This window comes from Raphanus sativus, chromosome 4 (assembly GCF_000801105.2).
Source record: "Raphanus sativus cultivar WK10039 chromosome 4, ASM80110v3, whole genome shotgun sequence".
Lineage (NCBI taxonomy): Eukaryota > Viridiplantae > Streptophyta > Magnoliopsida > Brassicales > Brassicaceae > Raphanus > Raphanus sativus.
This window is the reverse complement of record NC_079514.1, coordinates 34,687,180-34,714,000: the sequence shown is the minus strand read 5'-3', so window position 1 is coordinate 34,714,000 and position 26,821 is coordinate 34,687,180. Positions and strand designations below refer to the sequence as shown.

Below are 26,821 nucleotides of genomic sequence, written 5' to 3'. Positions count from 1 at the left end.
GGTAATGGATTATTCAATTTAGACTAACCGGACCAATCTATTCCGAACCAATCTATTCCGAACCAAACCAAAATAATATCCAATACTTTTGGTAATTTTGGTCTGTCAACTTTGGTAGCTCTAATACTAATTACAAACTCCTAGAAATGAGCTTATGACTTATGAGTAGTGAGAAAGGAGGTTGGAAGACGAAATAAATTTAGATTTTGATCGAATTAGATAAGGTTTGTTTGCAGGACGCATATTAGAGAATTTAAACCTAGATCAGTATCACACATTAGATAGGGATTACATTACAAACATGTCAGGCCAATTTTTCGGCTCCTACAAAAACATACATTAGTTAACAGCATCAGTGTCGCTGACGACGTCTGATGAAGTAGTAGCGTCTTGATGATCCTAGTTAGTCTTCCGCTTGATGCATATATAACATATGCGGTAAGGCAACATACATGAAGGAACCAACATAAAATTCGCAAGTGGTGGTTCATTGCTCACTTCACGAACTCTTTGGAGGTTTGAGTCATACAACAAGTCATCACCGGAAGCTAAAGATAGCTTGAGTTGGTAGGAGAACTTGTCTGTTCCTGGTCCAATACAGCAGGCATAGAACATCCGACCGTCTGGCCTATCGAACCCTTCAACAACCACAATTTCTCCTTCTCCTTTTGTAGTAGTCTGTTCCTTGAGAATGATCCTCTTATTCGCTGTGAGATGAATACGCACGAGCGTTCCACATTTAAACATGAGCGAGGAGAAGGAAACGCCAAGTTTAGCCAAGTGTGGTGCCGCAATGCTGTGTTTAGCAAGGCTGTGTTTGTATAAATCCTTGAAGGAGCAAGTAAAGTCACAGCTGCTAAAAGGGCAAGTGCGTTGGGTGAATGGACAGTGATCCACATGTGCTGATGTTCCAGAACAAGAGACGACCATGGAGCAACCAGCATTCGGACATCGAACTCTAAGTAGTTCAAGAACACGCTCCATCGCTCTGTTGCGGGAAAGAGTGGGTAAGGAGCATGTTGCGCACTTCTGGCTTAACTTTTCGCAGCAAGTAGAGCATGCTATATGCCCATTATCACACTATATGCCAAACAAAACAAAACAAAAAGACATTATGAGAGGAGAATTGCGGTTGAGGTGGAAACATATTGAGAAATGTAACCTGGAAGATGGGAATGGTGAGAAGATTAAAGCAGATGGGACAGTCGGTAAAATCCAGATCCAGCAGTGTCGCAGTGCCTTCGGTCTGAGAACGTTGCCTCTTTCTCGAAGTGCTGTTGTTGTTGTCCTCGGATATACTCGCCATTTCGAGAGAGAACTATCAGGTCAATCCAAAGTTCTGCAGCATCTCCAAACCCTAGCTGATTGTCTGGTTCCATCTGTTCAGTTTGGGCCACTAAAATAACAGTAATGGGCTCTTCATCCCAAAGTGTCGACAATGGATACAAATGCTTTCACAGTTAACCCAGCATTTCTTCAAAATTATTTGTAACTTAAACCTTCATCAGTCACGCCTCCATGTATTTACATAACAACTTGAACTTAGATGAATATCCCACATTAATTTTCGAGTGTTCAGACGACATAATAGAGAGGAAATCTAATAAACATGAATATCCCCACACTAATAACTATATATCACCAAACAATTAAAATATTTATAAAATTTTATGCAGATATTAATATAAAAACAAAATTCTATGTTACTCAGATTTAAATATTAACTTTAGATTAGATAACACAATTATTTATTATCATACAAATTTAAATTTATTATTAAATTGATGCAATACTGGCACGTGCGGGTCTAGTTTTCACCTTAAGACTATATGCACTCACTACTCTCAAGTGATCACCACATGTACAGCTCACACCCGGTTACACTTACAATTTGATTGAACCAACTAGGGACTGACTTGTTTACAATCTTCATACAGTCTTTGACTCCTCTATTTCCTATGCTTTCTGTGCTTCCAGCTTGTTGTTACCATGTAACTTCTTCATGAAATACATACTCTCTGTAGCGTAACACACTTCTCTTCAACTTCGACTCTTCTGGTTTTGTCTCCTGATTTTGTTGGTGATCCAACACCGCTTCGGGTAGCATAGGCATGCCATACAGATGATGCATAAGTTCATGTCTCTTTAAACTCTATCAATCTGTTAGGTAATTTTAAAGTCATAAAGTTTGGTAGCGCTGATACTAATTACAAACTCGGAAGTGAGCGAAATGAGGAAGAAATCAGAGGAAGATAAATGAGTAAGTGAGACGCTAAATTTCTATTTTGATCGCATTAGATAAACGTTTGTTACAGGACACAAAATCCAATATTACACAACTTGCACTTAGACCAATGTCACACATTAGATAGCGATTAGAGTACAAACATGATAGGCCAATTTTACGTCTCCTACAAAACATACAGTAGTTAAGACCTAAGAGCATCAGCGTGGCTGATGAGTGATGAAATCCTAGTTAGTCTTCCGCTTGATGCATATGTAACACTCGCGGTAAGGCAACATACATGAAGGAACCAACATAAAACGTGCACATGGTGGTTCATTGCTCACTTCACGGACTCTTTGAAGGTCTGAGTTAAACAACAAGTCATCACCGGAAGCTAAAGATAGCTTCAGTTGGTAGGAGAACTTGTCTGTTCCTGGTCCAATATAGCAAGCATGGAAGAGTCGACCTTGTGGTGTGTCGAAACACTCCACAACCACAACTTCTCCTTCTCCATCTGTGGTTTGTTCCTTGAGAATAACCCTCTCACCACTTAAGGGGTGGATAAACACATGCGTCCCACATTCAAACATGCGTGAGGACTTGCAGTGTTTCAGCATACCGCAGACGCAGTGTTCATATAAATCTTTGAAGGAGCAACTAACGCCGCAGCCGCTAAAAGGGCAAGGACGGAGGGTGTAAGCACAGTGGTTTACATGCGCTGATGTTTCAGTAAAAGCGAAAGTCTCGGAGCAACGAGGATTCGGACATGGAACTCTAAGTAGGTAAAGAACCCGCTCCATAGCTCTGTTGCGGGAAAGAGTTGGTAAGGTGCATGTTGCACACTTTTGGCTCAACGCTTGGAGGCAAGTAGAGCATGCTATATGACCATTCTCACCCTATATGCCACAAAAACAAAGAAGACATTGTGAGAGGAGGAGAAGTGCGGTTGAGGTGGAATCAGATTTTGACAAAATGTAACCTGGAAGATGGGGATGGTGAGAGGATGAAAGCAAATGGGACAGTCTGTTACATCCAGATTCAGCAGCGTCCCATTGCGTTCGGTCGGAGAACGTTGCCTCTTTCGCGGATTGCTGTTGTTGAGTACGATCGGTGTGTCTTCGTCGGATTCCATTTCGAGAGGACTAAACTATCAGAGACGAGCGTCGTTGGACAATCCAGCATCTCGAAACCCTAGCTGATTGTCTAGTACCATTTGGGTTTTTTACATTTTGGGTTCAGGCCCTCGAAAATACAGTAATGGGCTCTGCATCTCGAAGCCCATTACTTTCACTCTTCTTCGTCACTCACTATCTTTCTCAAGTCAGTAGTCGTCGACAAATGCCTTCACAGTTCTCCTAATGTTTCTGATTTTGTCTTCTCATTCTAGCAGAGATCGTGGAGAGCCTCCCTAAACTCAAACAGGTTACTTTCTTCCCCAACATTTCAAGCTACTTCTAGGGTTTTGCTTCGTTCCTCTGTGTAGCTATGTTTTACAATTGTTTAGGTTTTGGCTTCTTACCGTGTAGTGAAAATACACATTTTTTTTTCTAGCTATCAAGATTTCAGCTTTTTTCTAGGGTTTTGTCATGTTCTATATCTTTCAACATTCCAACTCTTTTCTAGGTTTTTTTTTGTCTCGTTTCACTGTATGTGTGTGGGCGATGTGTTACTAGTTTGTTTCGTTAGCTTTTTTTTTTCTGAAATTACGAAAAATGACATTAGCGAAGGAAGCAAAAAAAATGACCGAATGCTATATACCTATTTTCAAACATAATTATTTTTTTTAATATTACTATCTATATTTCTAAACAAAACTGAAATGTAATTCAGTTTTAATAATATAGATATTTGGTTATCCTTTTATGGTATAATATTTTACATTCACGAACCTAATAAATGATATACTATAGAATCACAAAATCATATTATTTAATCATATTTGCCAATTAACCTAAAACTCAATATCATGATCTCAGTTATGCATAATGTTCCTCTCTTTATACTATTGAATCGTATCATGTAACTATTTTCGATGGTAATCTATCTATAGTTTAACTATTTTCAATACAAAAATACACGTAACCTAATGTTACCTATCAAAGATTTGATTGATTCCAGTCAGTGCTTCAGATTGTCTTGGGATTTGTATTTGATTTTTTGTTACTGATTTGTTCAAAGCTCCCTCAGATAGATCTACACAAACCAAAATTAAATAGAACAAAGACACTGGTCAGAAGACCAAACCGGAATGAAAGTTTGGTTTATTATTTCATTAACGAACAAAAATCACTCAAGTAGTGTAATGTATACAAAAGGTCGCTACGTACCTTTCGAACGAAGAGATAGATGAAAATTAAAAATATATGTCTATCATCCGTAGTTAAAAATAAATGTCTATCATCTGTAGTTAATAATTATGAACAAAAATATGTTGAGAATGTTATTACATAACCGATCCATAAACTATGTTTACAAATTTAGAACATATGTTAAAATTAAATTAAAATTTTAGAAACCAATCTCACCCTGCGCAAGGCGCAGGTCCTAGTGTATATTATAACTGAAAATTATAGATCAATTATTGTTGACAGTCTTACAACTGTCTTCCTCCGCAAGCAAACTTGTTAATATGATACGACAGAGAAGCATAAGACATTTTATTACTTCAAAATAAAAGCTGGCCACGATTAAACAACTCGTCAAGTCAACTTCATAGGCGTGCTATGCAAGTACCAAGACAAGGTCTTCTACTTTTTATGTGGAAAGCAAAGAAACTTAGTCAGTACTCATCAAATAATCTTTATTGTTTTGATACGGTTGAAAGATATATACTATTTCATCTACATTTAGTACTATGGGGGTTCCAAAATCCAAGAAAGATGGAAGAATCAAACGTCTCAAGCTTGATGATCCTGCTACAAATCACTACCGATATGAGAAATCAAAAGTACGGGAAATGGCAGAAAAGATAATAGATGAAATTGAAAAAGAGGTAACTATACATTGGAGAAAAGAGGGAAACGTCTTTAAAGATATGTTGAACATACTATACAATCTAACATAGCCAAACATTTTTATGTCTGTTTTTAATGGTTAACAGCTTGATCCCGAAAGCATTATCTTAACCCTAAGAAATCAACTGAAATATGCATTAGGCTTCTACGAGAATTGGATATCGGTCGACCAAAATACATTGGCTTGTTTGAAGATCAAACTTGAATATCTATTTGTTGCTCATGGTGCAGATGTTGATAAGAAGAAGGTACATTTTAAAGAATTTTTTTTTTTTTTTTTTCAAAAAGTTTGACTGAATATGTTTATGCTGATATATATCGGCAGAACCTAAATCATAGGATGTTGCACGAGGTGCATGACATGGTTGCTGAGAGATATCTTCTCAAGACGTTTAATCCGAAAACACATAAAGATTATGGTTCTCCGTTCAAGGCGCTTGATGAACAAGTACTAAAATTGTTGACTATTATATTTGTTCATCTGCAATTTTTTTTTGCAAAAACTTTTTTTTTATTTAACTTTCTCATAGGTTAAGCTTAGAGAAGTTGACCGGGATTCAACGTTGTCTAGATATGAGATACAAAAAGAGATTCAAGTAAGTGTTGCAATCAACTGCAAAATTAAATCCGCTAATTCAGTTTTAGCTTCTTTTATGTTATCTGGTAACGGTTTAGTTCGGTTTATCTCATAAAATCTAACACCATGTTTTAATCTTTTGTTGTCCTTATCAATATTACCATTATAAATAGTCTCCAAACAACAGTACGTAGAGTAACATTTCAACGAAAATGATGATCACATCCAAAATTGTTTAATAGGTTTTGGAAAAAGGACGTGAAGGAGATATAAAAGTCATTTTGGATAATAGAAAGAAGCTAGAGTTGATCAAGAGAGAGATGACAAGAGCAAGACCTTGCAGTTTAATGGTTTGGGGTATATGCTCACATCCTAAAATTTATGAGTTCGATCCGTTTCTTTGGGGTTTGTGTGGGTGTACATGCCAAAAACCGTCATCAAAGAAAAATAGAGAGGCCATAATCGTAAATATGAAAATTAAGGCTTTAACAGAGAAGTTAGAAAGCATTCGCGGACAAAGAAAAAGAGCTTTGCTAAATTTGTATGAATGCTTTGAACTAACTAAAATCTGATCAAGATAGATGAAAAGGTGTTACCAAATTAGATTGTGTTAACAAGATATTGTTCAATAAAGTATATAACAACTATTTTAAATTAATTGAATAACTATTAAAATGCCTTTTTATTCATAAATCTTGTTAACCACATGTAAGAAAAGAGAACGATCCCATAATTTATGCTCAATATTCAAGAATTTAACACATCCTCTCACAGCTCTATTAAATTATAAGAAAAAACTCTATTAAACTCACAAAGGAGAAGTAAACTTTTTTTTTTTGAACGGTGGAAAACAGAATCCGTCTGGAACATAAATAAACTAACGGGTCTTGTGGGGTTTAGAGATTTTCTTCTTTCTCTTCTTGACAGATTTGGGTGTCTTGTTCTTCCTGGCCTCCCTCTTCTCTTCCTTCACTTTCTTCTTGTGCTCTTTCCTTGCTGCTTTCTTGTCTTCAGGACCCAACTCCTCTTCACTCCCACTTTCACTTTCCTCTTCTTCGTTTTCACTTTCTTCTTCCTCCTCTTCCTTTTCTCCTTGTTCCTCTTTTCCCTCTTCAACATCAACCTTTACTTGCTGCTCATCTACTTTAGGAAGAGCATCCTTAAGCCCCGTTATTGTTTGGTACAACATGTCTCCTGTATCCTGCCCGCTTGTTATCTTCTCCACATCAGCTTCCGGGTGCTTCACATCGTCCAGAGACTTCGGTATGTATGACTATTCACCATAACAACAAAACCAGTAAGATAATGATGATTCTTCCTAAAATAGTTAGTTCTGATTACTATTAAAACTTCACTAACCTTCATGAATACTGAATCTGCTATTTCATCCTCTACGGATATCTCTCCTCGCTCTATCACTTTGCGTTGGACCTGCCCCAAATTAAAACACCTCGTTAGTTTAGCTTTGCTAATACAACTTTAAACGTGAAGCTGCCACTGGTTAAACGTTACACACCTCTTCCAAATAGCTATCAACATTCTCGTCAGAGATTGTCGGGTCGACTATGAAGTCAAATAGCTCCCTTATGGTCATCACAGCAACACCATGTTTCTTGAAAAAATCCTGCACGTGTATTATAATAATCCATACATGAGAAAAACCATTTTATAGTCAAATCAAAGTATTGGTAAAACACTGTCTAGCAACTTACAGAGACGTGGTCACAATCTTCCCGTAGAAAATTGAGGGCAAGAGGATGGTCCAGATCCACAGATTGTGAAACATCAATTATATAAAGATGTCCCTGAACAATGGTCAGGATAATATCAATAACAAATAAGTGCGCCAATGTAAACCCAAAGAGGTAGTAAGTTACGACTCACCTCAAAATAGAGTATGTTATACTCACTGAGATCTCCATGCACCAGTTTGCACTTCTGATACAATATTCTCATTTGAATTATCAACTGAAAAAAAAAATCGAACGAAAAAGATGTCAGCAAATTCCCAATATGGTAGCGATGAGACCATAAATAGATTAAGCCACTCGCATACCTCTAGATAGGACTCGCGTAACTTGTCTAGTGATAATGCAGCATCCTTGAGACGCGGTGCAGCCCAGCCATCCCTTCCTGCACATTTTTAATGTACAATTAAAAAAATCTTAGTAAATAACTAGTTTAACTGACACATCTTTGCTTCAATATTGAAAAAATAAGAAAGAGAATTCTTGAATAACAACTGAAAATGAAACAGCGCTAACCTATAAACTCCATGACAAGAACATGAAGCCGTAGAAGGATGGGAACTGGACATCTAATTCCTGCTGCTTGAAGCCTGCCAATGAAAGCATATATACAAACTAAGGATTATGTTTGGAACCTACAGCTATCATTTTTCGTATGTATCAAGTGTACTACCAGGATTCCTTATTTTAATTACACTCTCGAGTCTTAATCTCCCCAGCACACACATCAATAAAACGAATTGTATGATAGTTTTTTTTTGTTTTACCTCTTAAGATTTCTGTGTTCTTTCTCAGCCCACGTCTTCACCATCTTCCGGGGATTATGCTTACAGTAGCCATATCTGAAACGGTAATCTCCTTGTACATATCTATCTCGATCCCTGGAATCATCAAAGTTGAAAACAGAGTTTTCAAGGGTCAAAGTCAAAAACTTTTGACAAGAAATGACTAAAGAACATGTATTTAACTCACTTGAAGACGAGAACTGATGTCTTGTACACTTTTATAGCAAGTTCCGCACCATCAGATTTTGTAGCATGATAAACATTAGCCTTCAAAAACGATAAAAGATAGCGCTGTTACTTAATTAATTATCAAATTAAAAAAAATGAGAATAGTAGAAAAGGTGACATACTTCTTTGCCTGTGGAAATACATCCATTAACATCATTAAACACACCACGATTGAGCATTCTAAACAACACCATACGTGTCCTCGGATCAAGAGCCTGGTCCAAAAAAAAAAAACAACATCAGCAAATTCCGACAAGATTTGTTTTTTTTTTTAACAACTAACAAAATTTCACCTGTTCAACCGTTGCTCTGTCCGCTTTATCAGTGTTCCTGCTCCTCCCGATCTCCGTGTCTCTGAGACTCCCACGAATCGCAGTCGTCACGGAGTTCGACATCCCAACTTCGACTCTACCTTCCCACGCCTCCAAAGGGGAAGCACGGACGTGACTAGCAAGCTTCTGAGCCTTGTTGGAGAGAGGCTGAAGAGCCCCCGAGTTAGGCCTCGCTCCGTTTCCTCCGTGGGCGTTGGGACGACGAGCGTGGAGAGAGAAGCCGCCGCCGATGAGCTCGTCGTCGTCTTTTCCGTCTAGCCAGTCTAGAGCTTCGCCTATGTCGGAGTCCGACGAGATGGAAAGATCGTCTTCGTCTTCGTCTTCGTTCTGGTCGTCGTAATCTACAATCGCCGGAGGGATAGTCGGAGGCGGCTCTGATATAACTTCCTCCATTTTTTCTTTTGTTAAGAGAAGCGGCGAGAAAGATTCAGTTCAGAGGAAAGTAACAAAACCCTTTTTTCTTTATTTATTAGCAAGTCTAAACCGGTTCTCAATTAAATTGGTTTAGGTCTTTGGTTCGTGTCGGTTTGAAATTTTGGTCGATTTGGCTTTTATCCAGTAACAAATTTCTATTTGGTTGAATTTGGTTTTGTATTCTATGCGTCCTCGTTCTTTCTTTAATTAAGAAATTTTCGGTTTCGGTTTCCGTAAAGTCCTTAACAAACAATTATATACGCATATATAATATATACATATACATATATATACATATATGTGTATTAAAAACTTTTGCTAAGGATCTATGCAATAATCATGCTCTTATAGTTCCAAAAGAAAAGAACGAGTACGCATTTTACATCGGACGGAATTATTCGCACAATGCTGAATACTCCTATAAATATTTTTTCCAATAAACTAATAATTTACCTTCTATGAAACTCAAAACTCATATCAAATTGTGTAAAAACATTAGTCTTAGTCACACATAGACCAATGGAACTTCCATAGAAAATTAATTAATTAATTAGTTAACTATAGAAAAATAATAAGAACATTATTTTTACAACTCTCTTTTTAGATTTATTATTAAACATTTTATGTATTTTTAGGATTTTATAATTCGTTTTAGATATTATTAAACTACTATTTACTTTTATAGTTCTCTTTCTTCCTGATTTTTTTTAAAAAAAATTTGAATTTCTTGACAAGAATTTTTTTTTCATATAGCTTTTACAATTTTCATTTTAGATTTAAAAACAGAAAATTATTATTAATTTACTATTTGTATGTAATTTTTTTTATTTACAATACTTTGTTTGTTAAAATAGGAAAATTACTATTAAATAATTATTTATATGAAATTTTTTATTTAACACATGTCACAATCACGTTAATTAGCAATTTGGAAAAACTAATTTTTATATAATAAGATGGAAGCAGAGGATATATGCTTTTGGTATGTAAATATATATTTTCGCATATTTTATTAATAATAAATATTTTTGGTTTATGCAATTTTGATTGCACAATCTTGGGTTTGAATTCAGTTTGGTTTAAATTTGGTTTGGTTCGGTAATTTCCATTGGATCTGGTTGTCAACTCACACACCGCAAGTTAGTTCATAAATTTTACATAAGAACTTAGTGTTAAAAAAAAAAAAAAAAAAAAAAACATAAGAACTTCCTGCCGTTAATGTCGCCTGCTTCTTTGGGTGAAAGAAGCATGAAGATGGCCAGATGGGATCTTTCCTAGAAGACCAATGCCTTGAGCTATCCATCTATTACATCACTGACGAGTGAATAATGCAAGATAGATAACTTAAACTGTGCCTTTGATCGTGTATCTAAGATCACTACATACTTTTACAACATTCCATAAACTATCCTGCTGTGCTTACAAATTTGGGTAGAAAATAGAGAGACACACACTGCTTTAAACGTTAGTCAAAGGAGGACGGAGCTTCCTCACTAGCCATTTTCTTCTTAACGAGACGTCCAAAGCCAAGAACGTCTTTGCTTTCTTCTCATCTTCTAAAAGATCACAAGCATCCAGTAGAAGCTCATCATCCATGTCTGGTAAGCCTTGTAGTGCATCAATAGCGTTATGTATTCTTGTGAAATTATCCTCCTGAGGCATGGGCTCATCGCCTTCACCTTCTGTCTCACATATAGCCTTCCTCATCATCTCTACTCCCGTCTTCTGAGCCTTGCGTCCATTTATCCCGAGATGTGTAATTGGGTTGGCTCGCTTACAATGCTGCTTTTGAGAAGAAGAACTAAAGTCATCAACTATATCAATCTCATGGCCATAGTTATCCAACTCTATCATCAGATTCTCACAGTTGAAGCCTTCCTGTGAGAGATGTTCATATAGCTTGCACAAATCACCATAACTATCCAAGGTTTTGCCCTTATATATAGTTGCATCTGGATGTTCCTGCCAAAAAATCAGTCACTAATCTCTCAGAATCACACACGCCTTCACTATAAGGTGTTCATTAGACAGCCTCCTTACCTTAATATATGCTTCCCAATGCTCATCTTCTGCAACTATGGTTTGCTTCTCTCCATCCCAAACAAAGCCATCAAGATTAATGATACTGTGGACGTCATCACGCTCTTTCATCATCAATATGTAACGATTCTCCAGCGTGAACATGTCAGCCTGCAATCCGAACTTTGCATTGAAGGATTCCGCCATCTCCCCCCAAGCTTGTTCTGTGAATGTCTCACCAACCTTGTTTCCTCTATTGACCTGCTCAAGCATGAGATCAATAAGACACCGGTCCATGTCAGGTGTCCATTCTACAGAAGGAGGACCACTAGTGCTACAGAGGTAATCATCTTTCTCTTCCCCTGCTAGTACCATCTGGAGGGTATCCTTGAATCCATCATCGCTTTCACTTTCTGTCAAGGATTCATTTAAATAAGAACACAAAGGAAACACTAAATTAATCAAAAGCCAATATATAGAGAGAAACTTACCGTTTATGCGCAGAGTTTCTGCAGGAGTGGGATCAAAAGCTTGAGCCAAGCGTGTGTATCTCTCATCAGACACTTCCTTACCAAAAATGAAGTAAAGGTTTGGGTAAATTGGAATAGTTTTGACTCGATATGCTCGAGCTTCTGGATGTGCCTGCACACGTTTCATTTGATTATACCACAACAAACCATATAATATAACTGATATATCTCAAAAGGGAAAAGAATGTTGCTAACCTTTATATATGAACACCAAACGCTATCATCTGCAACCACCATATCTCTCCTTGCATCCCACGAGAACCCGTTTTGCTCGAGAAGAAGCCTTATGTCGTTGTACAACCTCCTCAAGTGTTTGTACCGGTTCTTCAGAACGTCTTTCCCGTGTTGAGACTCGAATTTGGTATTAAATGATGTGATCATTTCGTTCCAAGCACTGGTTATGAAAGTCTGCCCAACTCTGTTCCCTTTGTTCACTTGCTCATATAACAAATCGATCAGATAGTTGTCCATAGGCGGGGTCCAAAACGTCCTTGTACGATCAGAAGAACTCTGAGCCTGGCTTGCCTTAGTCTCATCAGGCAAAGCATCATCTTTGCCTTGTACTGGATTATCAAATATTAACTCCAAGTCGTTGTAGCTAGGTAATGACCTCATCCTATATGTTCTAGCAAGTGGATGCTCTTTGATGTAAGAGTTCCAAACGGCATCATCATCTGCAGCTATCATCTGCAGAGTTTCGTCCCAAGAAAACCCGCCTTGTTTCAAGATAGCTCCCATGTCTTTGTAGTATTTAGACAATTTGTTGTACCTATGCCTTAAAACTCTTTTCGCATACTGACCACTGAACCTAGCATTGAACAAAGCTAACATATCTGTCCAGGCTTGTTTACTGAAAGCATTGCCAGTCTTGTTACCTCTCCCGATTTGATCAAGCATAAGGCTGATGAAGTATTGGTCCATTACTGGAGTCCACTCGGTTTTCGAGGTTTCTTTACTCCACAGAACAATACTTCCACTACTACTTTCACCTACAGAACATATAAGTCATCACTCACTGTAAGTTTTTTCTTTATTTTTGGTAAGAAATGTTATACAAATAGGTAGCAGAAATAAATTAAAATAAACAAACCGCACTGCATAGTAACAAAAATCTCCACATACATCTATCTATACCTATGTATCTATAGATTTTTGTTACTATTAGGAACGCCCTGCAGTCGTGTTGTTCCACATGTTAGCCATGTGGACCCTAACAAAACAAAACTAAGACCATGATTAGCTCTGATCTCTTAAGTGGGGTTCTTATCTTAGGCTAAGATAGCTTCGGTTAAGAGACGGTTCTTGGTTTTTCTTAGATTTTAAAAAAGAAATGCTCTAAAATTAGAGATAGCCGTCTCTTAACCTAAAAGTGTAAAAGAAAAAAAATTGACCGGAGTTCTTCATGCTCTTAGAGATCACTAAAGGAAGAGGACCCTACTACTCTACTACTCGACAGAACAAGACTTCCACTACTACTTTCACCTACAGAAAAAACACAGTTTTTGTAATAAAATCAAGTAAGAGCAAGAACACACCCATGTTAACTCCATTGACCTCATCCTCAAACTCTACATCATGGCTTGACCTACTGTACCTCCCATCTGCAACCGTATACCCATAGATCAAACACAGATCATTAAAATTCAACACAGGCTTCGTCTTGTAGACACGCGCCTCAGGGTGAGACTTGAGATAACAACTCCACAGAGTCTCCTCCCCAGCCACCATCTCATGAGCCTGGTCCCAAGAGAACCCGCCGCCGTGATCAAGAAGGCTCTTGACGTCGTTGTACTGTTTCCAAAGAGTCGTGTAACGGATCTTCAGCACGTCTTTGTCGTACTGGGACTCGAACTTGGAGTTGAAAACGGAGAGCATCTCGTTCCAGGCTTGCTTGTTGAAAGTGTGGCCCGTTCTGTTGCCTCTGTGGAGATGGTCGAGCATCAGATCTATGAAGAAACGCTCCATCGTTGGGGTCCAGTATGTTCTTGTTCGGTCATTGCAAGAGGTTTGGCCGCTCATGATAGCTAAGAGTTTCAGAAGAAGAAGACGTTGAGAGTGAATATATATAGGTAGCGGTTATAGTTGCGCGCGGCGGAGGAAGAGAAAAGGAGATAGGGCGGAGTTTGGGAGACAGATTAACCCTAATCCCGAATTATTTCTGTTTGGCTCTCTCTCTCTACTCTCTGTTCTCTGGTTTATGTATGGCATTCTATATTTGGGCTTAGGCTTTCGTTTTGTTAAGGCCCGGGGTCCAACGAATAAACACATTTTGAAGAATAACTCCCAATTTGTTTGGTTTATGGACCATCTCCAATATACAATTTTTTTTCTCTTATAAAATAAGAAGACTTTGCAATAAAATTGAAACACTTTGATATATTTTTGTAAAACAAGTTTTTTATTTAAAACAAAAAGTCAAGTAGTGTTAATTTTTCCCTGATATAAAAGAAAATTAGCAATTTTTATTTTAGAAGAATAAATATATCTGAATGAATTTGAGTCTTGATGTTATTTATAGAAGTAAATATAAAGATGAGTCGAGGTGAAGATCACATTTTTCTGCTCAATACAAAGATTGTATTAGCACAACGTGGTTTACAATTTGTAGTTTTAATTAGCATTTAAGATGTCTCAAAGCAAACATTGTCTTTTTTACCTCTCATGTTTACTGACATGTTCTTGTTAATTGTTTAACTCTAAGGTGAGCCAAAGAAGACAAAGAAAACCACTACACCTGCGAAGGCTAGGATCGAGAACTAGCCAACGAAATGAGCATCATTGTTTGATCAACGATGTGCTCAAGCTTTTTGTTTGTTTTGTTGTGATCTAGAAAACAACATCTATAGTTCTAAACATGTTTTGCTCAAGCTTCTATTTGGTCTGCAAACCCACTTACATCTTTTTGACAGCTATATTTGGTCTGCAAACCCACTTACTTCTATTTGGCAAGTCGACTGAATGGGATACAACTCCGAGCGCAGCCCAAGATTTTGAAACCCAATAATAACGGGATAATATCATACAGAGTAAGCTTTCCGCATCTTTTAAATGATCCAAAACACAATACAGGTTACCGTAATACATTTTAAGCTCACAGTTCTACTGCAGAATATAGACAGTCTCTAAAGTCTCTCATTTTATGTCTTTGCTCATTGTCTGCAACCAGTGCTTATCTCAGTTGCTAACAGGGCATTAAAAGCTTGGACTTTACATACTAGTCTGACCCATATGTATTAGACTTTTGAATCAAGGTCTCGGTCTCTTGTCATATCTCCTTCCTTTTTAATTCATTTTGTTGTGCAGAGATGCTATGCGTTAGTGGAATGACATCCAAACCAAGGGGAGATAGCTAGCCATAAGAGAGCGGAGAGAAAAAGTCCAAGAAGAAAGACATGTCATTCTACTATGTTGGACGTTATAGAGAGCTCATTAATTTTTCTTCTCTATTTCTAAAACTACACAAATCAACACAATCAATTTCTATGCCACACTAAAACTTTAGACTCCAGGATGATTTCATTTATTACATTAGGTTAGAGAGTAAGAAACACCAATTTATTACATTATTATATTCCGAATCGTCCTCAAACGATCAGATCAAACACGAAAACACAAACACACAGATCCTCACACCATACTACCATAGTTACAAACCAGAGAGATCGGAAGGACTGGATAGACCTTAGGAGACAACGCGGCCAACGACGGGATACTTGGCTTCAAACTTCGTCTCCCAATCATTAAGAGTGCTCATCTCCTTCTCGGTGAGACCTTCGAGAGAAGGAGATACGTCTTCTTCGTTCTTGCTCATCTTCCCCAGGGCTCTGCTCGCGTCTTTTCCCGCGAACATCGCGTAATCGCCTCCGGGACCGTAGAAGGATTTGCCGGTGGTGACGTCGAACACTCGGCCCTTGATCGCCACGTAGATCGGCTTCGTCGAGTCGGTCCCGTTGTACTGGCTGAGCTGCTCTGCCGTGAACTCCATTTTTTTTCTTTGAATCGAATTTTTCTGGAAAGGGCGAAATGATAAAGATGAGGGAGATGATGGGATTAGGTGGGAGGGATATTTATAGTGGAAAACGACATTGTTATTCGACTTCAGAGGGCATTTACTTTCGAATATTTTAGTGGAATAGCTTTTTTGTTCCACTAATAACCATTTTACTTTCGAATCATTTTTTCACAATCACTTTCGAATCATCTATAGTGAAAACAATTTTTGTTTGGTTTTAGAATAGTCAATTCAAATATAAATTAGGTATATACTTTTGTAAAAGAATATCAATTTAACATTTTTCACAAATAAATAAAGAAAATAATTAAAATACATTTATATTTTCATTAATTAAATAATTAGATCAATAGCTTTTGAAATGAATAAATTATTTATAAAATCAATAAAATTTATAATTAATATTAAAACTTAAAATTAAGTATAATTTATATTACAATTCTAAAATAATACTATCTATGTAATAAAAGAAATGTTAAAATAAAAGAAACAAAAAAAATATTTTGAAACCATGTGTTAGTGGCATAACGTTCTGTAATCTGAACTAAAAACAACAATATGTTATATTTTCGAACCCAATCCAATCCGTACTTAAATTTTTATTAAAATAAGATCTTAGAACGCAAATCTGAGCCCCAATGGGTACCGATTGCCAAGGCCCAGTGGCAAGGTTAGCAACTTGGCACCAACTTAGACCCTGACTGGTTTAACCGCAGCGGTTGCGTTTGCAGTTGCGGGAGTTTACGGGTGCGGGTGATTGCGATTTTAAGCGTTTTCTATAGATTTGTATGATTGGTACAGCGGTTAGTAATTGTTGCGTTTGCGGGACTTTTATGACTGGTAAACTACCAAACGCAACATCTGTTAAATAATAAATTAATAATATTTACATTTTATATAATTATAAAAATATTAAAAATTATAAAAATATAATAAATATAAAATTTATATTTATAAAATCATATTATTAAAATTTAAAAAATTTATAGAAAATATTTTGGTTTGAAATTTTTATAATATAAATTAAAATATAATATGTATACATTTTACAATTTCTATTATTTCAATTTAAAAAATTTATTGGATGTTTTTAGTATTATTTTTATTGATTTTGATTTTAAAGAAAAAAGAAGTATCCTCCCGCAACCGCCCGCAACCGCAAACGCTAGCTGGAACCAGTTTTTGATTTTAAGAGGTTAGGAGCGGATTGAAGCGATTTGTAGTGTTTTCTGTGATTGTTTCGAAACGCCGACAACCGCTAGGAACCGCAAAAGCTGCGTTTCCGGGTGGTAGCGGGGAAACGAGTCATGCCTTTTTAGTAGTAATCATTTGTTGCGTCAACCGGGATTTTGCCACCGGTTAGATGCCTAACTGATCGGAACACAGAACCGGCTCTGTGTAATTTGTGGGCCAATAAACACAATCCGGTTGTTTCCAAGACATTTCTCCTCCTCTCCTCACCGTCCTCCAATTTGCTACGCAAAAAACAATTTAAAAGTCTTTTAATTTCTGCTCAATTATTCAAACCTCCCGGCGAGGAAGAAAGAAGAAGAAGAAGAGAAATGGCGATTTGCATGTGTTGTGAGTCGCAGATTGTACCGAAATCGATAGTGAATCCATGGCTATCTCCGAGGAGAACGAAGCTAGGTTTCGTAGCGATCAGTCCGAGTTCGACCACGATTCGCCGTTTTCCAGTCACCGTCAGGGCATCGGCGGTTGATTCCCCCGAGAGCTCTTCCAATTTCGCAAAGCGTATGGAACAAGCCTGGCTTATCTCTCAGGTATATCCAATTTTGTGTGAGGAGATTAAAGTACTTGGATCTGTGAATTTCACATCCATCAAGTTTATTGTTAGGTCCGCTCATGTTTGGACTGTGTTTATTTTAATTTAATGATTTTGTTTTTCTTTGCAGCAACCAAGACCAGTTGGGTGTTCATCGTGCAATTCAAAGGGTCATGTTGAATGCAAATGGTGTGCGGGTACAGGATTCTTCATCCTCGGTGATAACATGCTTTGCCAGGTTCCTTCAAGGAATACTTCTTGTGTTATCTGCTCCGGGAAGGTTAGTTGTTATCTTATCAGATTACTCAAAAAGTACTTGTGGTGTTTCTGTTTATATATCCTTCTTACAAGTATGAATATTCGATTCTTTCCTTTTTTTTTTGTGGTTTTAAGGGTTCTGCTTGCTGTAACGATTGTAAGGGAACTGGGTTCCGTGCCAAGTGGTTGGAAAAGCCTCCAGTGCCATTGTAGTTGATGAACAAAAGCAAGTTAAGTGTTTTGGTTCTTACGTGATTTATATACGGAGTACAAATGCTTACATTGATTCAAGCGTAATATGAATACATTTTCTTTGTACATGTATTGTGTATAAATTTATCAATATATGTTCATTTATTACTCATTTCCCCTTGTTCTGTCTGTACTACTTAATGTGATTTCCTCTCAAGGCTAATTCATGTATTTACTCAGTCTCTTTTCTCTGTCCTCTCTTTAGTTTTTCTATTTGTAAATGACAACAGACAAAACCTCACCTCCCTTGAGAGAGTTGATTTACTTTGCCAAGACTTACTCCACGTGAGTCGTCTTCCACTTCAGCACGAGCTCTTGTTTCCTCTCCGTTTTATGAATCCTCCAAGCCGTATCATCACGGTATATAATCCTAGGGAAATACTAAATCCAACACTGAAAACAACGCAGTCATGTCAATAGAGCATGGTTGGTCGCCAAAAGAATTCTAGGAGAACATTAAGTTCATTAGGCTGCCATTTGCATGAGTTATCTTTATCTAGCTTTTCCTTTAGTTCATTAGGACCTAGGAAGACCTAGTCTTCTGCGTCTTTTAGTTTCTCTTGTGGGGTGGGGGTTTCTAAGTACCTCTTTGCTTAGCAATGTTGTGACTCAAATCTCTTGTATCAATATTCACATCACAAATTAAGTAATAAAATTCATATACTTAGAAGAAACAATATCATAAAGGTCTTTCTCAATCTTCCCCTTATATCCTGCAAAAGATATTGAGATTTCTTCGCAAACAAGTCATCGGCGCTGCGATTTTCTGGATCAAAATTTTGAGATCCTTTATTAGTCACCTGGTCCGGGACTTCATACCTCTCTTAGGTCCTCTTCGTTTGATCTTCCCTTTTTTTACTTTTCTTTGTCATTACATTTTGTCATTCTGTTTCTAGGTAATCTGTTATCTAAATTTTAAATATGAAAGCTTTAGAAGTATTATGTGCACGCAGATCTCCTCAGATCTTTTTTCTTCCAGTTGCCTTTCTATTTCCTGTGGTTTTTCTAGTTACTTCCATAGATCAAATACTGTACTGCTAAAGATCTACATATTCTCGGAGATGAGTGATAAATATGTAGTAAATTATACTCCAGAACTTCATATACTGTACTGCTAAATGTGAATGTTGCATCTTAGTGTTACATGTGGATTAGCATCAATATACAAAAATAAATTACATCAACCTTTTTTTTTGTTACGAATTGTTCGTAGCTCACCTTAAACCTTTACATGTGGTGAAAACTTGATCCGTTACTTTTAAGAATTATAAGTTTAAGCTATATATCTGTTATAGTATATGATCAATACATTAAAGAACCTTAACCGGATAACATTAATATTTTTCCATGTTGCCAAAGAAACAAAAAACAAAAAACAAAAACCAGCTAGGAAGATACTAGCTTATAATATGTGTTAATCAAAAACAACCATTGTAACTTGTAAGCATTAGGAAAACATAAGGAGCCGTCACTTTATTATGATCTAAGAAACCGAACACATCCTCTTTCACATCCTTAAACCGACCCGTTGAGCCGTATTTGTCTCTGACACAACAATCTTCCACAACTCCTCCAAAGCAGATTTCATTTCCCGTAACTGAGCCATATTCATCTCCTCCACTGGCCTTTCCCACCAATTTGTCATCGACCACCTCACCGCATTCGCTTTTCTCATTTCTGCCGTGGCTTGACCCTTCTTCTTTGCTTCCTCTAACTGGCTCACGATCTGCGTCAGCTCCATGTTCAGCACGCTGCTCGCTGCAGTGTTTCCCTGCGGTTTCTGCTCCTGCGCTATGGACAAATTGTTGCGGGACAAATAACGGTCCAATACGGATTCGACGCTGGGATGGCCGAAAGAGAAAGGCTTTTTGGCTGGAGAATACACGATGATCCCAACCTCTGCGCCGCACAATGTGCAAAGCTCGCTGGCTTTCTTAAATAGACCGGCTCTACGTTTTGAGAATGTGACTTGCCGATGGGTCTCTTTCTTGATCCTAACCATCGGAATTCTCTGTCGTCCCATGGTTTCTTTCTTTTTGGACATCATAGTTTTTTTTATGTCAGAGTTTTTGTTGTTTTGCTTTGTTAGGCAATTTAGTAGAGAAAATGGGTGTTTATATACATGTTTGAGTATGTATGACATTATTATGAAATCGAGTTGCATAGTTGGCAATTTATTTTCTTATTTTTGTAACAGCAAGCTTGTAATTATTCAGTTTCTGATTAATGTTCTAGATTGATAATAAAATTAGAAAGATTTCTATATGTTATAAAATCTTAGTTTGTCAATACAACGTTTTCATTGTATTATTGTCTTGTATGTATATAAATACATGATTTCCTAAGCATCTATCTTATTAAAATAGAAACATTCTATTGGACCTAACATTTATTTTGTAAGTTTTTAAATTAAATACACCTTTATACTTTATAGTTAAACTTACATTAAATCATTAATGTTTCTTTCTTTATACTACTATATATGTTTCCAAACAATATATTTATTTCTTTATACTACTATCAATGTTTCCAAACAATATATTTTTATACTACTATCAATGTTTCCAAACAATACAATAATTAATCTTAGTTATGTTATATCTATCATTTTCTTTTTAAAATTTTGTAGAAACGTCATAACTTCATAAAATGTAAAATAACGAACTTTAAAATTTGGAGTATAAGATTACAAATTATGAAATTATTACAATTTAAATCAAATTAGATTACATATCGGCCATCCAACAGTTCAATCGGTTAGTCTCGGGTTTTAGTAAATTTTTTAATATGAATATTTTAAAAACCTAAATTGAATTGTCAGATCTCCGAATTAACCGGTACAATCACAATCGGGTTGAATTTAAAAATACTGATTTAAATGCAAAAATATTTTAAATACACACTTTTAAAAATTACCAAAATATTTGTTAAATTATTAGTGAAATTTTTCATCGTAAAATATTCCGCGCTTCCAAAGCGCGGGTCAAGATCTAGTTAATTGTTAAAAGTCGGTATCTTAGATATATTTCATAAAAGTGTATAATGATCCACCAATCATGATGCAAAAAAAAATGATGCAAAGAAGTAACTAGAAAGTAATCTAATAATATTCAACTAGGTGAAGTATCGGACTTACCTTAATAGTTTACATGTTAGCTCATAGGGAAGAAATAATTTAGAACAATTTTTTTTAATTCTTGTAACAGCAAGCTTGTAATGACACAGTTTATTTTTTTATTTTTGTAGATATACAATAAAATTTAAAGATTTGTGTATGTTATAAAATCTTAGTTTGGCAATTCAACGATTAATTTTCTTCCTCTTGTATTATTTTCTAGTGTATAAATGCATGATTTTATAATCATTAATTGTTAATAATTATTTTACATATATACTATTAATTGAGAACAACTTTAACTGAAAATGTTATAATTTATTTGGTTTTAAAAAGTGATATGGAAAGATATAATATTATATGATTATGAGTAATTTCCACAAAGACTTTGACTTGTATCTTGTCATATAATTCAAAGTAAACGATGTTGATTACTTATTTAACGCTTGTCAAATGACCATTTCAAAGTGTGTTTAGCAATAAATACTTCTTCGTGGCATTTTCATTGAACTCACACTCCCAAACTCCTCTGGATTTTTTTCTCTCTATTTACTTCTTATCTGATTTGCAATGGAAGGAAAGTCTTTCTTTGGCCAATACTTAATATGGGTGATGTTACTGTTGTGGCAGATACACGGATGCAAAAGCTGCATAATGAGAGAAAGGAAGGCCTTGTTGGAGCTCAAGAATTACTTGATGTCAAAGAGTTCCAAATCGCAGGTCGGAACGGCCCTCGAAGAAAGACCTGAAGAATATGCGACTACTGAACTTGTTCTCTCTAATTTTGCTACTTGGACTAATGACACAAAGAGCGATTGCTGTCGGTGGAATGGCATTAAGTGCAATCATACAAGCAGGCGTATTACTGGTCTTTCTGTTGGTGGTGGATCCAGTGGGATCTTTAGCGAAGAGCCTTCTCTCCTAAATCTTTCTTTGCTGCATCCCTTTGACGCGCTTGGAAGTCTAAATTTATCCGGGGAAAGATACGTCAACTCATTAATTACTGGCTTCTTCGATGATGTTGAAGGTATTCTAGGCTTTTCACAGTGTTTTGTTTACCTCGTGGTCTCTATCTGGAAACAATGCTTCAATAGTTTAATATTTCAGATGAGTCAGTGTTTCGAAAAAAAAAAAATAGTCAGATGAGTCATATCTAAATTGTATATTTGTATTCTATTGATGAAATGTTTGTTTGCAGGTTATAAAAGCTTAAGGAGATTAAGGAACCTGGAGATTCTGGATGTCTCATGGAATGATCTCAATAACAGCATCTTTCCTTTTCTAAATGCCGCTACATCACTTACAACTCTGTTTCTCCGGGGTAACTTCAGAGATGGCCCTTTCCCTATTAAAGGTGTGTGTTTCCATTCGAAATGAGCATAACCTAATTATGGTACATAACTGTTGAACGGGTTTATATCATCTCGAAGATCATTTTCTTACATATTAGTTAGAAGTGTCTTACTTCTGTATCTCTTTGTCTTATGCCAGAGTTTAGTCACCTCAAAAAGCTGAAAGCTCTGGATCTAAGTTTAAATGAATTTTCTAGCTCAATGGAACTACAAGGCAAGTTTGTTTCTTTTTCTCTTTAAGAAAAAAAAAAATCTGTAGGGTCACTTTATAATATATATAAGAGCATTTCCAACCATATTCCAAAACCCACTCCAAACTTCATTTTGCAGTAAAATCATTTCTAATCCCACTCTAAAATTCACTCCAAAATGGAGTACATAATTACTCCAAATATAGAGTAAACCAATTCATTACTCCAAAATAGAATTGAATTTTTTTATTTCTAAAATGGTCTTCCACATCTAAATATTTTTATTTTTAATAAAATATTATTGTAAATAAGTATGTTAATATTATTTTACTATATACAATATAACCTCTTTAAATTAATATATACTAAAAATGTATAAAATAATATAATTTTACAGTCTCAAATTGATTTTTTTGGTTCAGTAAGTATATCGATAAATTAATAATCTCTAAAATTAATAAAAAAATTATAGTTCTAGTGTAGTCCCAACATTATTAATTATAGAGATTTCACTGTATTATAAAATTTACTGTTAATATTTCTTAATTATACAAATAGCCATATTGTTGTAAGAAAAAAGAACTATTTTATGCAACAAAATACATATAATATAAAACATAAAAGATCATACATACAAAAATAAAATATAAGCACCATACAAAAGAAATAACATAAAATAAAATTTACAACAAAGATAATTGCTTAATAGTCCGTCCGGTAAATAAACTCATTTTTTACTTTGGAATGCATTAGTTGATCATTTGTGGGGAAATTATACTAATTCTAATGAATAATTAAAGTGATGTATTATTGCGTTTAAGCTATGTAATGTAATTTTTAACGTAATAAATGTTTTTTTCTAAATTTTGTCGAATACTTTTATTTATATAATAAAAATTTAATTGGTTAATATTGTATTTAATAGAAATATTACAAACTGAAAATAGACTGTTTTGCATATAGTATAAATAAAATGTGATATTACTAGTTTTTAAATAAATATAAAACATAATATATTAGAAATATTGTATTTTAGAATAGAAATAGAGTAACACATTGAAGTCCAAAATGGAGTTACTCTATTTTAGAGTAGAAAATAGAGTGCTCTGATGTTCGGTCTTTTGGCGTTATCTCAGAACTAAAAACCTTGAAAAATTTGGAACTGTTGAACCTAAGTGGAAATAGACTTCACGGCTCCATCTCAGGTAACACAATGTCAACGTTTTTTTTCTGTCGACAGAATATAACTAACAGACTTTACTCCGTACATAACATGAACTAACTTTATTTCAGAACTAATAAATTTGCCTAAACTGGAACTGCTTAATCTTGCTCGGAATAGTTTCAGCGGACCTATAACAGGTGCTTTTGCTTCACCTCTATATTATTTTATGTGACATAGCATTTTATGTATGAAAAGTGTCTCCTCAATTCTCGAGACAAATACAAAACTATTATTAATCTTATTATCTTTTTGATTCAAAACTATATTCTTTGAAGCTCTTTGTGAAATGAAGAATCTGCGGGAGCTCGATCTTAGTGAAAATCATTTTGCTGGCCAGCTTCCTCTTTGTCTAGGTAGCTTGAAAAAGCTACGTGTTCTTGATCTCTCATCCAACCAACTAAGTGGAAATCTGCCGTCTAGTTTCAGTAGCCTCAAGTCCCTGGAGTATCTATCATTGTTAAACAACATCTTTTCAAGCTTATTCTCTCTCAACCCACTCACCAACCTCACAAATCTCAAGGTGTTAAAACTTTCAACAACGTCTGATATGCTACAAGTAGAGTCAGAGGGTACTTGGCAGCCAAAATTTCAGCTGAGAGTTGCGGTACTACGATCTTGCAGCTTGGAGAAAATCCCTACGTTTCTCGTGTACCAAAAGAACTTGCGTCTGGTTGATCTATCCAGCAACAGATTATCCGGAAACTCTCCTACTTGGCTGCTGGCGAATAATACAAAACTTGAAGTCTTACTGTTGCAGAACAATTCATTCAATATCTTTCAGATGCCTACAATAGTGCATAATTTACAGTTCTTAGATTTTTCAACGAATGATATTGGTGGACTGTTCCCTGATAACATTGGTCTTTGGCTTCCGTGTCTTGTACATATGAATGCCTCAAATAATGGACTACAAGGGGGTTTTCCATCGTCAATGGGTGAGATGAAGAACATTTCATTCCTCGACCTATCTTATAATAACTTCTCTGGGAAGCTACCAGGAAGCTTTCTAACGGGTTGTTCTGAACTAAAGTACCTGAAGCTCTCTCACAACAAATTTAGCGGTCATTTTCTTCCAATAGAAACAAGCTTCACTTCATTGGAGGTGTTGAGAATAGATAACAACTTATTTACAGGGAAGATCGGAGTTGGTTTGCTTAGCTCCACTGCGTACTTGTCAATGCTTGACATGTCCCACAATTTTTTCACTGGTGCTATTCCAAGTTGGATATCTAAGTTTCCTTTTTTGGGGTTCTTGTTGTTATCAAACAATTTCTTACAAGGTACGATACCACCTTCTCTGTTGCTCATTTCGTTTCTGGACCTCTCTGAAAACTTATTTTCGGGAGCCTTACCGTCGTCACATGTCCAAGGTAGAACTGTCTTCCTCAACAACAACAACTTGACAGGGTCAATTCCAAGCACTTTGTTGGAAGGTGTCGAGATACTTGATCTGCGGAACAATAAACTCTCTGGGAGTATCCCCCAGTTTGTCAGCAGTACACATGACATAAATATTCTTTTGTTAAGGGGGAACAATTTAACAGGGTCCATTCCAAAGCAGCTGTGTGATTTGAGAAATATCAGGCTTTTAGATCTTTCACATAACAAGCTCAGTGGCTCCATACCTTCATGCCCCTATACTACATCAGTTCTACGAGGAGGAGAGGAGAGTACGGTTATCGAACCGCAAACTTCTTTTGAACTGAGTTATCATTCTGAATATTACAGATCGACATTTCTGGTAGAGGAGTTCCAAGTATATGTCGCTGCCTTTCATGAAATTGAAATCCAATTTGCAACTAAGCAAAGGTACGATTCTTATAGTCTTGGAGAATCTTGGTTTAGTGATTCTTATAGCCATGGAGGATCTTGGTTAAATTTTTTCCATGGTAATGATTCAGAGTTCAGAATGGGAATACTTGATTATATGTTTGGGATGGATCTGTCAGGCAATGAATTAAGTGGTGTTATCCCGGAAGAGCTTGGAAATCTCTCGAGAGTGCGAGCCCTTAATCTATCTCACAATTTCTTGTCGAGTTCTATACCATCCAGCTTCTCTAATTTAAAGGATATTGAGAGCCTTGATCTTTCCTACAACAAGTTGCAAGGAAGCATTCCTTACCAGCTAACCAGCCTTACATTTCTTGAAGTGTTTGACGTGTCTCACAACAATTTATCAGGAATCATTCCCCAAGGAAGGCAATTTAACACTTTCAACGAGAGTAGATACTTAGGCAATCCACTTTTGTGTGGACCACCGACCCATATAAGTTGTGAGGCTAAGAAGAGCTCAGAGGAAGCAAATAATGGAGGAGGAGAAGAAGAAAATGAAGCTAACATGGATAGAGTTGTATTCTATTATGGGACTGCCTCAGTTTATGTGACCACATTGGTATGTATCGTTGTACTTATGTGCTTTGATTGTCCTTGGCGTCGAGCATGGCTCCGCATTGTCGATACTTTCATCGCTTCAGCAAAAGATATGTTGTTTTAAAATCTTTTCAGCTCAATTTCTTGGATATTTCTATCCAAACTCAAAGCTTGAGTCTACTGTGTTCCTGTAAGTGTTTGTGTTTTTGTTTCATGTCCTAGCAAAACCTTAAATAAACTAATCTGTTTACTGTCTCCCGTACGATTTAAGAGCGTTTTCTGGAAAGACTTTGACGTCTTATCAAACAATTCAAAGTAAACGACAACCACATATTTTCAAAGAGAGAGCTTCTTGTTAACCCATCTGTTATCACATTTCATGCCTGTCT

At 36.1% G+C, this 26,821-nt stretch overlaps 8 protein-coding genes across 9 annotated transcripts; 2 read left to right on the top strand and 6 right to left on the bottom strand.

The window, feature by feature from the left end:
- Positions 1-194: 194 nt before the first annotated feature.
- Positions 195-1,367, bottom strand: LOC108832478 (putative E3 ubiquitin-protein ligase SINA-like 9). The gene is made up of 2 exons (XM_018605958.2): positions 1,163-1,367; positions 195-1,080 (listed from the first exon to the last, which is right to left on the bottom strand). Exons 1-2 carry the CDS (start codon positions 1,304-1,306, stop codon positions 400-402), a joined length of 825 nt encoding a protein of 274 aa, XP_018461460.1. The 5' UTR covers positions 1,307-1,367; the 3' UTR covers positions 195-399.
- Positions 1,368-2,265: 898 nt separating this feature from the next.
- Positions 2,266-3,426, bottom strand: LOC108832482 (putative E3 ubiquitin-protein ligase SINA-like 9). Its single transcript, XM_018605960.2, has 2 exons — positions 3,207-3,426; positions 2,266-3,123 (listed from the first exon to the last, which is right to left on the bottom strand). The coding sequence occupies exons 1-2, from the start codon at positions 3,357-3,359 to the stop codon at positions 2,473-2,475; spliced, it is 804 nt and encodes a 267-aa protein (XP_018461462.1). The 5' UTR covers positions 3,360-3,426; the 3' UTR covers positions 2,266-2,472.
- A 3,101-nt stretch (positions 3,427-6,527) lies between these two features.
- Positions 6,528-9,354, bottom strand: LOC108848865 (uncharacterized). The gene is made up of 11 exons (XM_018622320.2): positions 8,873-9,354; positions 8,702-8,794; positions 8,539-8,618; positions 8,334-8,447; positions 8,083-8,156; positions 7,875-7,951; positions 7,703-7,786; positions 7,531-7,623; positions 7,335-7,442; positions 7,178-7,249; positions 6,528-7,091 (listed from the first exon to the last, which is right to left on the bottom strand). The coding sequence occupies exons 1-11, from the start codon at positions 9,302-9,304 to the stop codon at positions 6,696-6,698; spliced, it is 1,623 nt and encodes a 540-aa protein (XP_018477822.2). The 5' UTR covers positions 9,305-9,354; the 3' UTR covers positions 6,528-6,695.
- Positions 9,355-10,647: 1,293 nt separating this feature from the next.
- LOC108832485 (L10-interacting MYB domain-containing protein) lies at positions 10,648-14,057 on the bottom strand. Of its 2 annotated transcripts, none has more exons than XM_018605964.2 (5): positions 13,410-14,057; positions 12,070-12,863; positions 11,836-11,986; positions 11,366-11,757; positions 10,648-11,287 (listed from the first exon to the last, which is right to left on the bottom strand). In XM_018605964.2, exons 1-5 carry the CDS (start codon positions 13,891-13,893, stop codon positions 10,784-10,786), a joined length of 2,325 nt encoding a protein of 774 aa, XP_018461466.1. In that variant the 5' UTR covers positions 13,894-14,057; the 3' UTR covers positions 10,648-10,783. The 2 variants fall into 2 exon arrangements, with proteins under 2 accessions (XP_018461466.1, XP_018461467.1); XM_018605965.2 differs by having other exon boundaries at positions 11,030-11,277.
- A 1,328-nt stretch (positions 14,058-15,385) lies between these two features.
- LOC130510710 (probable steroid-binding protein 3) lies at positions 15,386-15,973 on the bottom strand. The gene has a single exon (XM_057007295.1). The coding sequence runs from the start codon at positions 15,857-15,859 to the stop codon at positions 15,557-15,559; it is 303 nt and encodes a 100-aa protein (XP_056863275.1). The 5' UTR covers positions 15,860-15,973; the 3' UTR covers positions 15,386-15,556.
- Positions 15,974-17,245: 1,272 nt separating this feature from the next.
- LOC108832483 (uncharacterized) lies at positions 17,246-18,291 on the top strand. Its single transcript, XM_018605961.2, has 3 exons — positions 17,246-17,667; positions 17,800-17,949; positions 18,063-18,291. The coding sequence occupies exons 1-3, from the start codon at positions 17,449-17,451 to the stop codon at positions 18,138-18,140; spliced, it is 447 nt and encodes a 148-aa protein (XP_018461463.2). The 5' UTR covers positions 17,246-17,448; the 3' UTR covers positions 18,141-18,291.
- Positions 18,292-18,709: 418 nt separating this feature from the next.
- On the bottom strand, positions 18,710-20,226 carry LOC108832479 (agamous-like MADS-box protein AGL61). Its single transcript, XM_057007781.1, has one exon. It carries the CDS (start codon positions 20,224-20,226, stop codon positions 19,687-19,689), a length of 540 nt encoding a protein of 179 aa, XP_056863761.1. The 3' UTR covers positions 18,710-19,686.
- A 1,632-nt stretch (positions 20,227-21,858) lies between these two features.
- On the top strand, positions 21,859-26,742 carry LOC108837846 (receptor like protein 21-like). Its single transcript, XM_057008563.1, has 6 exons — positions 21,859-22,321; positions 22,493-22,648; positions 22,786-22,860; positions 23,974-24,042; positions 24,131-24,199; positions 24,338-26,742. The coding sequence occupies exons 1-6, from the start codon at positions 21,865-21,867 to the stop codon at positions 26,554-26,556; spliced, it is 3,045 nt and encodes a 1,014-aa protein (XP_056864543.1). The 5' UTR covers positions 21,859-21,864; the 3' UTR covers positions 26,557-26,742.
- The last annotated feature ends 79 nt before the right edge of the window (positions 26,743-26,821 follow it).

Bases quoted from the DNA above. Each gene is read 5' to 3' on its own strand.
- LOC108832485 (XM_018605964.2), bottom strand. From the start codon at position 13,893: ATGAGCGGCCAAACCTCTTGCAATGACCGAACAAGAACATACTGGACC. The intron at 12,864-13,409 runs GTGTGTTCTTGC...TATGTTCTGTAG, and splicing joins GGTCAATGGAGTTAACATGG to GTGAAAGTAGTAGTGGAAGT. The intron at 11,288-11,365 runs GTAAGGAGGCTG...ATTTTTTGGCAG, and splicing joins ATTGGGAAGCATATATTAAG to GAACATCCAGATGCAACTAT.
- LOC108832482 (XM_018605960.2), bottom strand. From the start codon at position 3,359: ATGGAATCCGACGAAGACACACCGATCGTACTCAACAACAGCAATCCG. The intron at 3,124-3,206 runs GTTACATTTTGT...TGTGGCATATAG, and splicing joins TCACCATCCCCATCTTCCAG to GGTGAGAATGGTCATATAGC.
- LOC108837846 (XM_057008563.1), top strand. From the start codon at position 21,865: ATGGAAGGAAAGTCTTTCTTTGGCCAATACTTAATATGGGTGATGTTA. The intron at 22,649-22,785 runs GTGTGTGTTTCC...GTCTTATGCCAG, and splicing joins TGGCCCTTTCCCTATTAAAG to AGTTTAGTCACCTCAAAAAG. The intron at 22,861-23,973 runs GCAAGTTTGTTT...GCGTTATCTCAG, and splicing joins TAGCTCAATGGAACTACAAG to AACTAAAAACCTTGAAAAAT.
- LOC108832483 (XM_018605961.2), top strand. From the start codon at position 17,449: ATGGCGATTTGCATGTGTTGTGAGTCGCAGATTGTACCGAAATCGATA. The intron at 17,668-17,799 runs GTATATCCAATT...TTTTCTTTGCAG, and splicing joins AAGCCTGGCTTATCTCTCAG to CAACCAAGACCAGTTGGGTG. The intron at 17,950-18,062 runs GTTAGTTGTTAT...TGTGGTTTTAAG, and splicing joins GTGTTATCTGCTCCGGGAAG to GGTTCTGCTTGCTGTAACGA.
- LOC108832478 (XM_018605958.2), bottom strand. From the start codon at position 1,306: ATGGCGAGTATATCCGAGGACAACAACAACAGCACTTCGAGAAAGAGG. The intron at 1,081-1,162 runs GTTACATTTCTC...TTTGGCATATAG, and splicing joins TCACCATTCCCATCTTCCAG to TGTGATAATGGGCATATAGC.
- LOC108848865 (XM_018622320.2), bottom strand. From the start codon at position 9,304: ATGGAGGAAGTTATATCAGAGCCGCCTCCGACTATCCCTCCGGCGATT. The intron at 8,795-8,872 runs GTGAAATTTTGT...TTTTTGGACCAG, and splicing joins ACAGAGCAACGGTTGAACAG to GCTCTTGATCCGAGGACACG. The intron at 8,619-8,701 runs GTATGTCACCTT...TCGTTTTTGAAG, and splicing joins GTATTTCCACAGGCAAAGAA to GCTAATGTTTATCATGCTAC.
- LOC108832479 (XM_057007781.1), bottom strand. From the start codon at position 20,226: ATGATGTCCAAAAAGAAAGAAACCATGGGACGACAGAGAATTCCGATG.
- LOC130510710 (XM_057007295.1), bottom strand. From the start codon at position 15,859: ATGGAGTTCACGGCAGAGCAGCTCAGCCAGTACAACGGGACCGACTCG.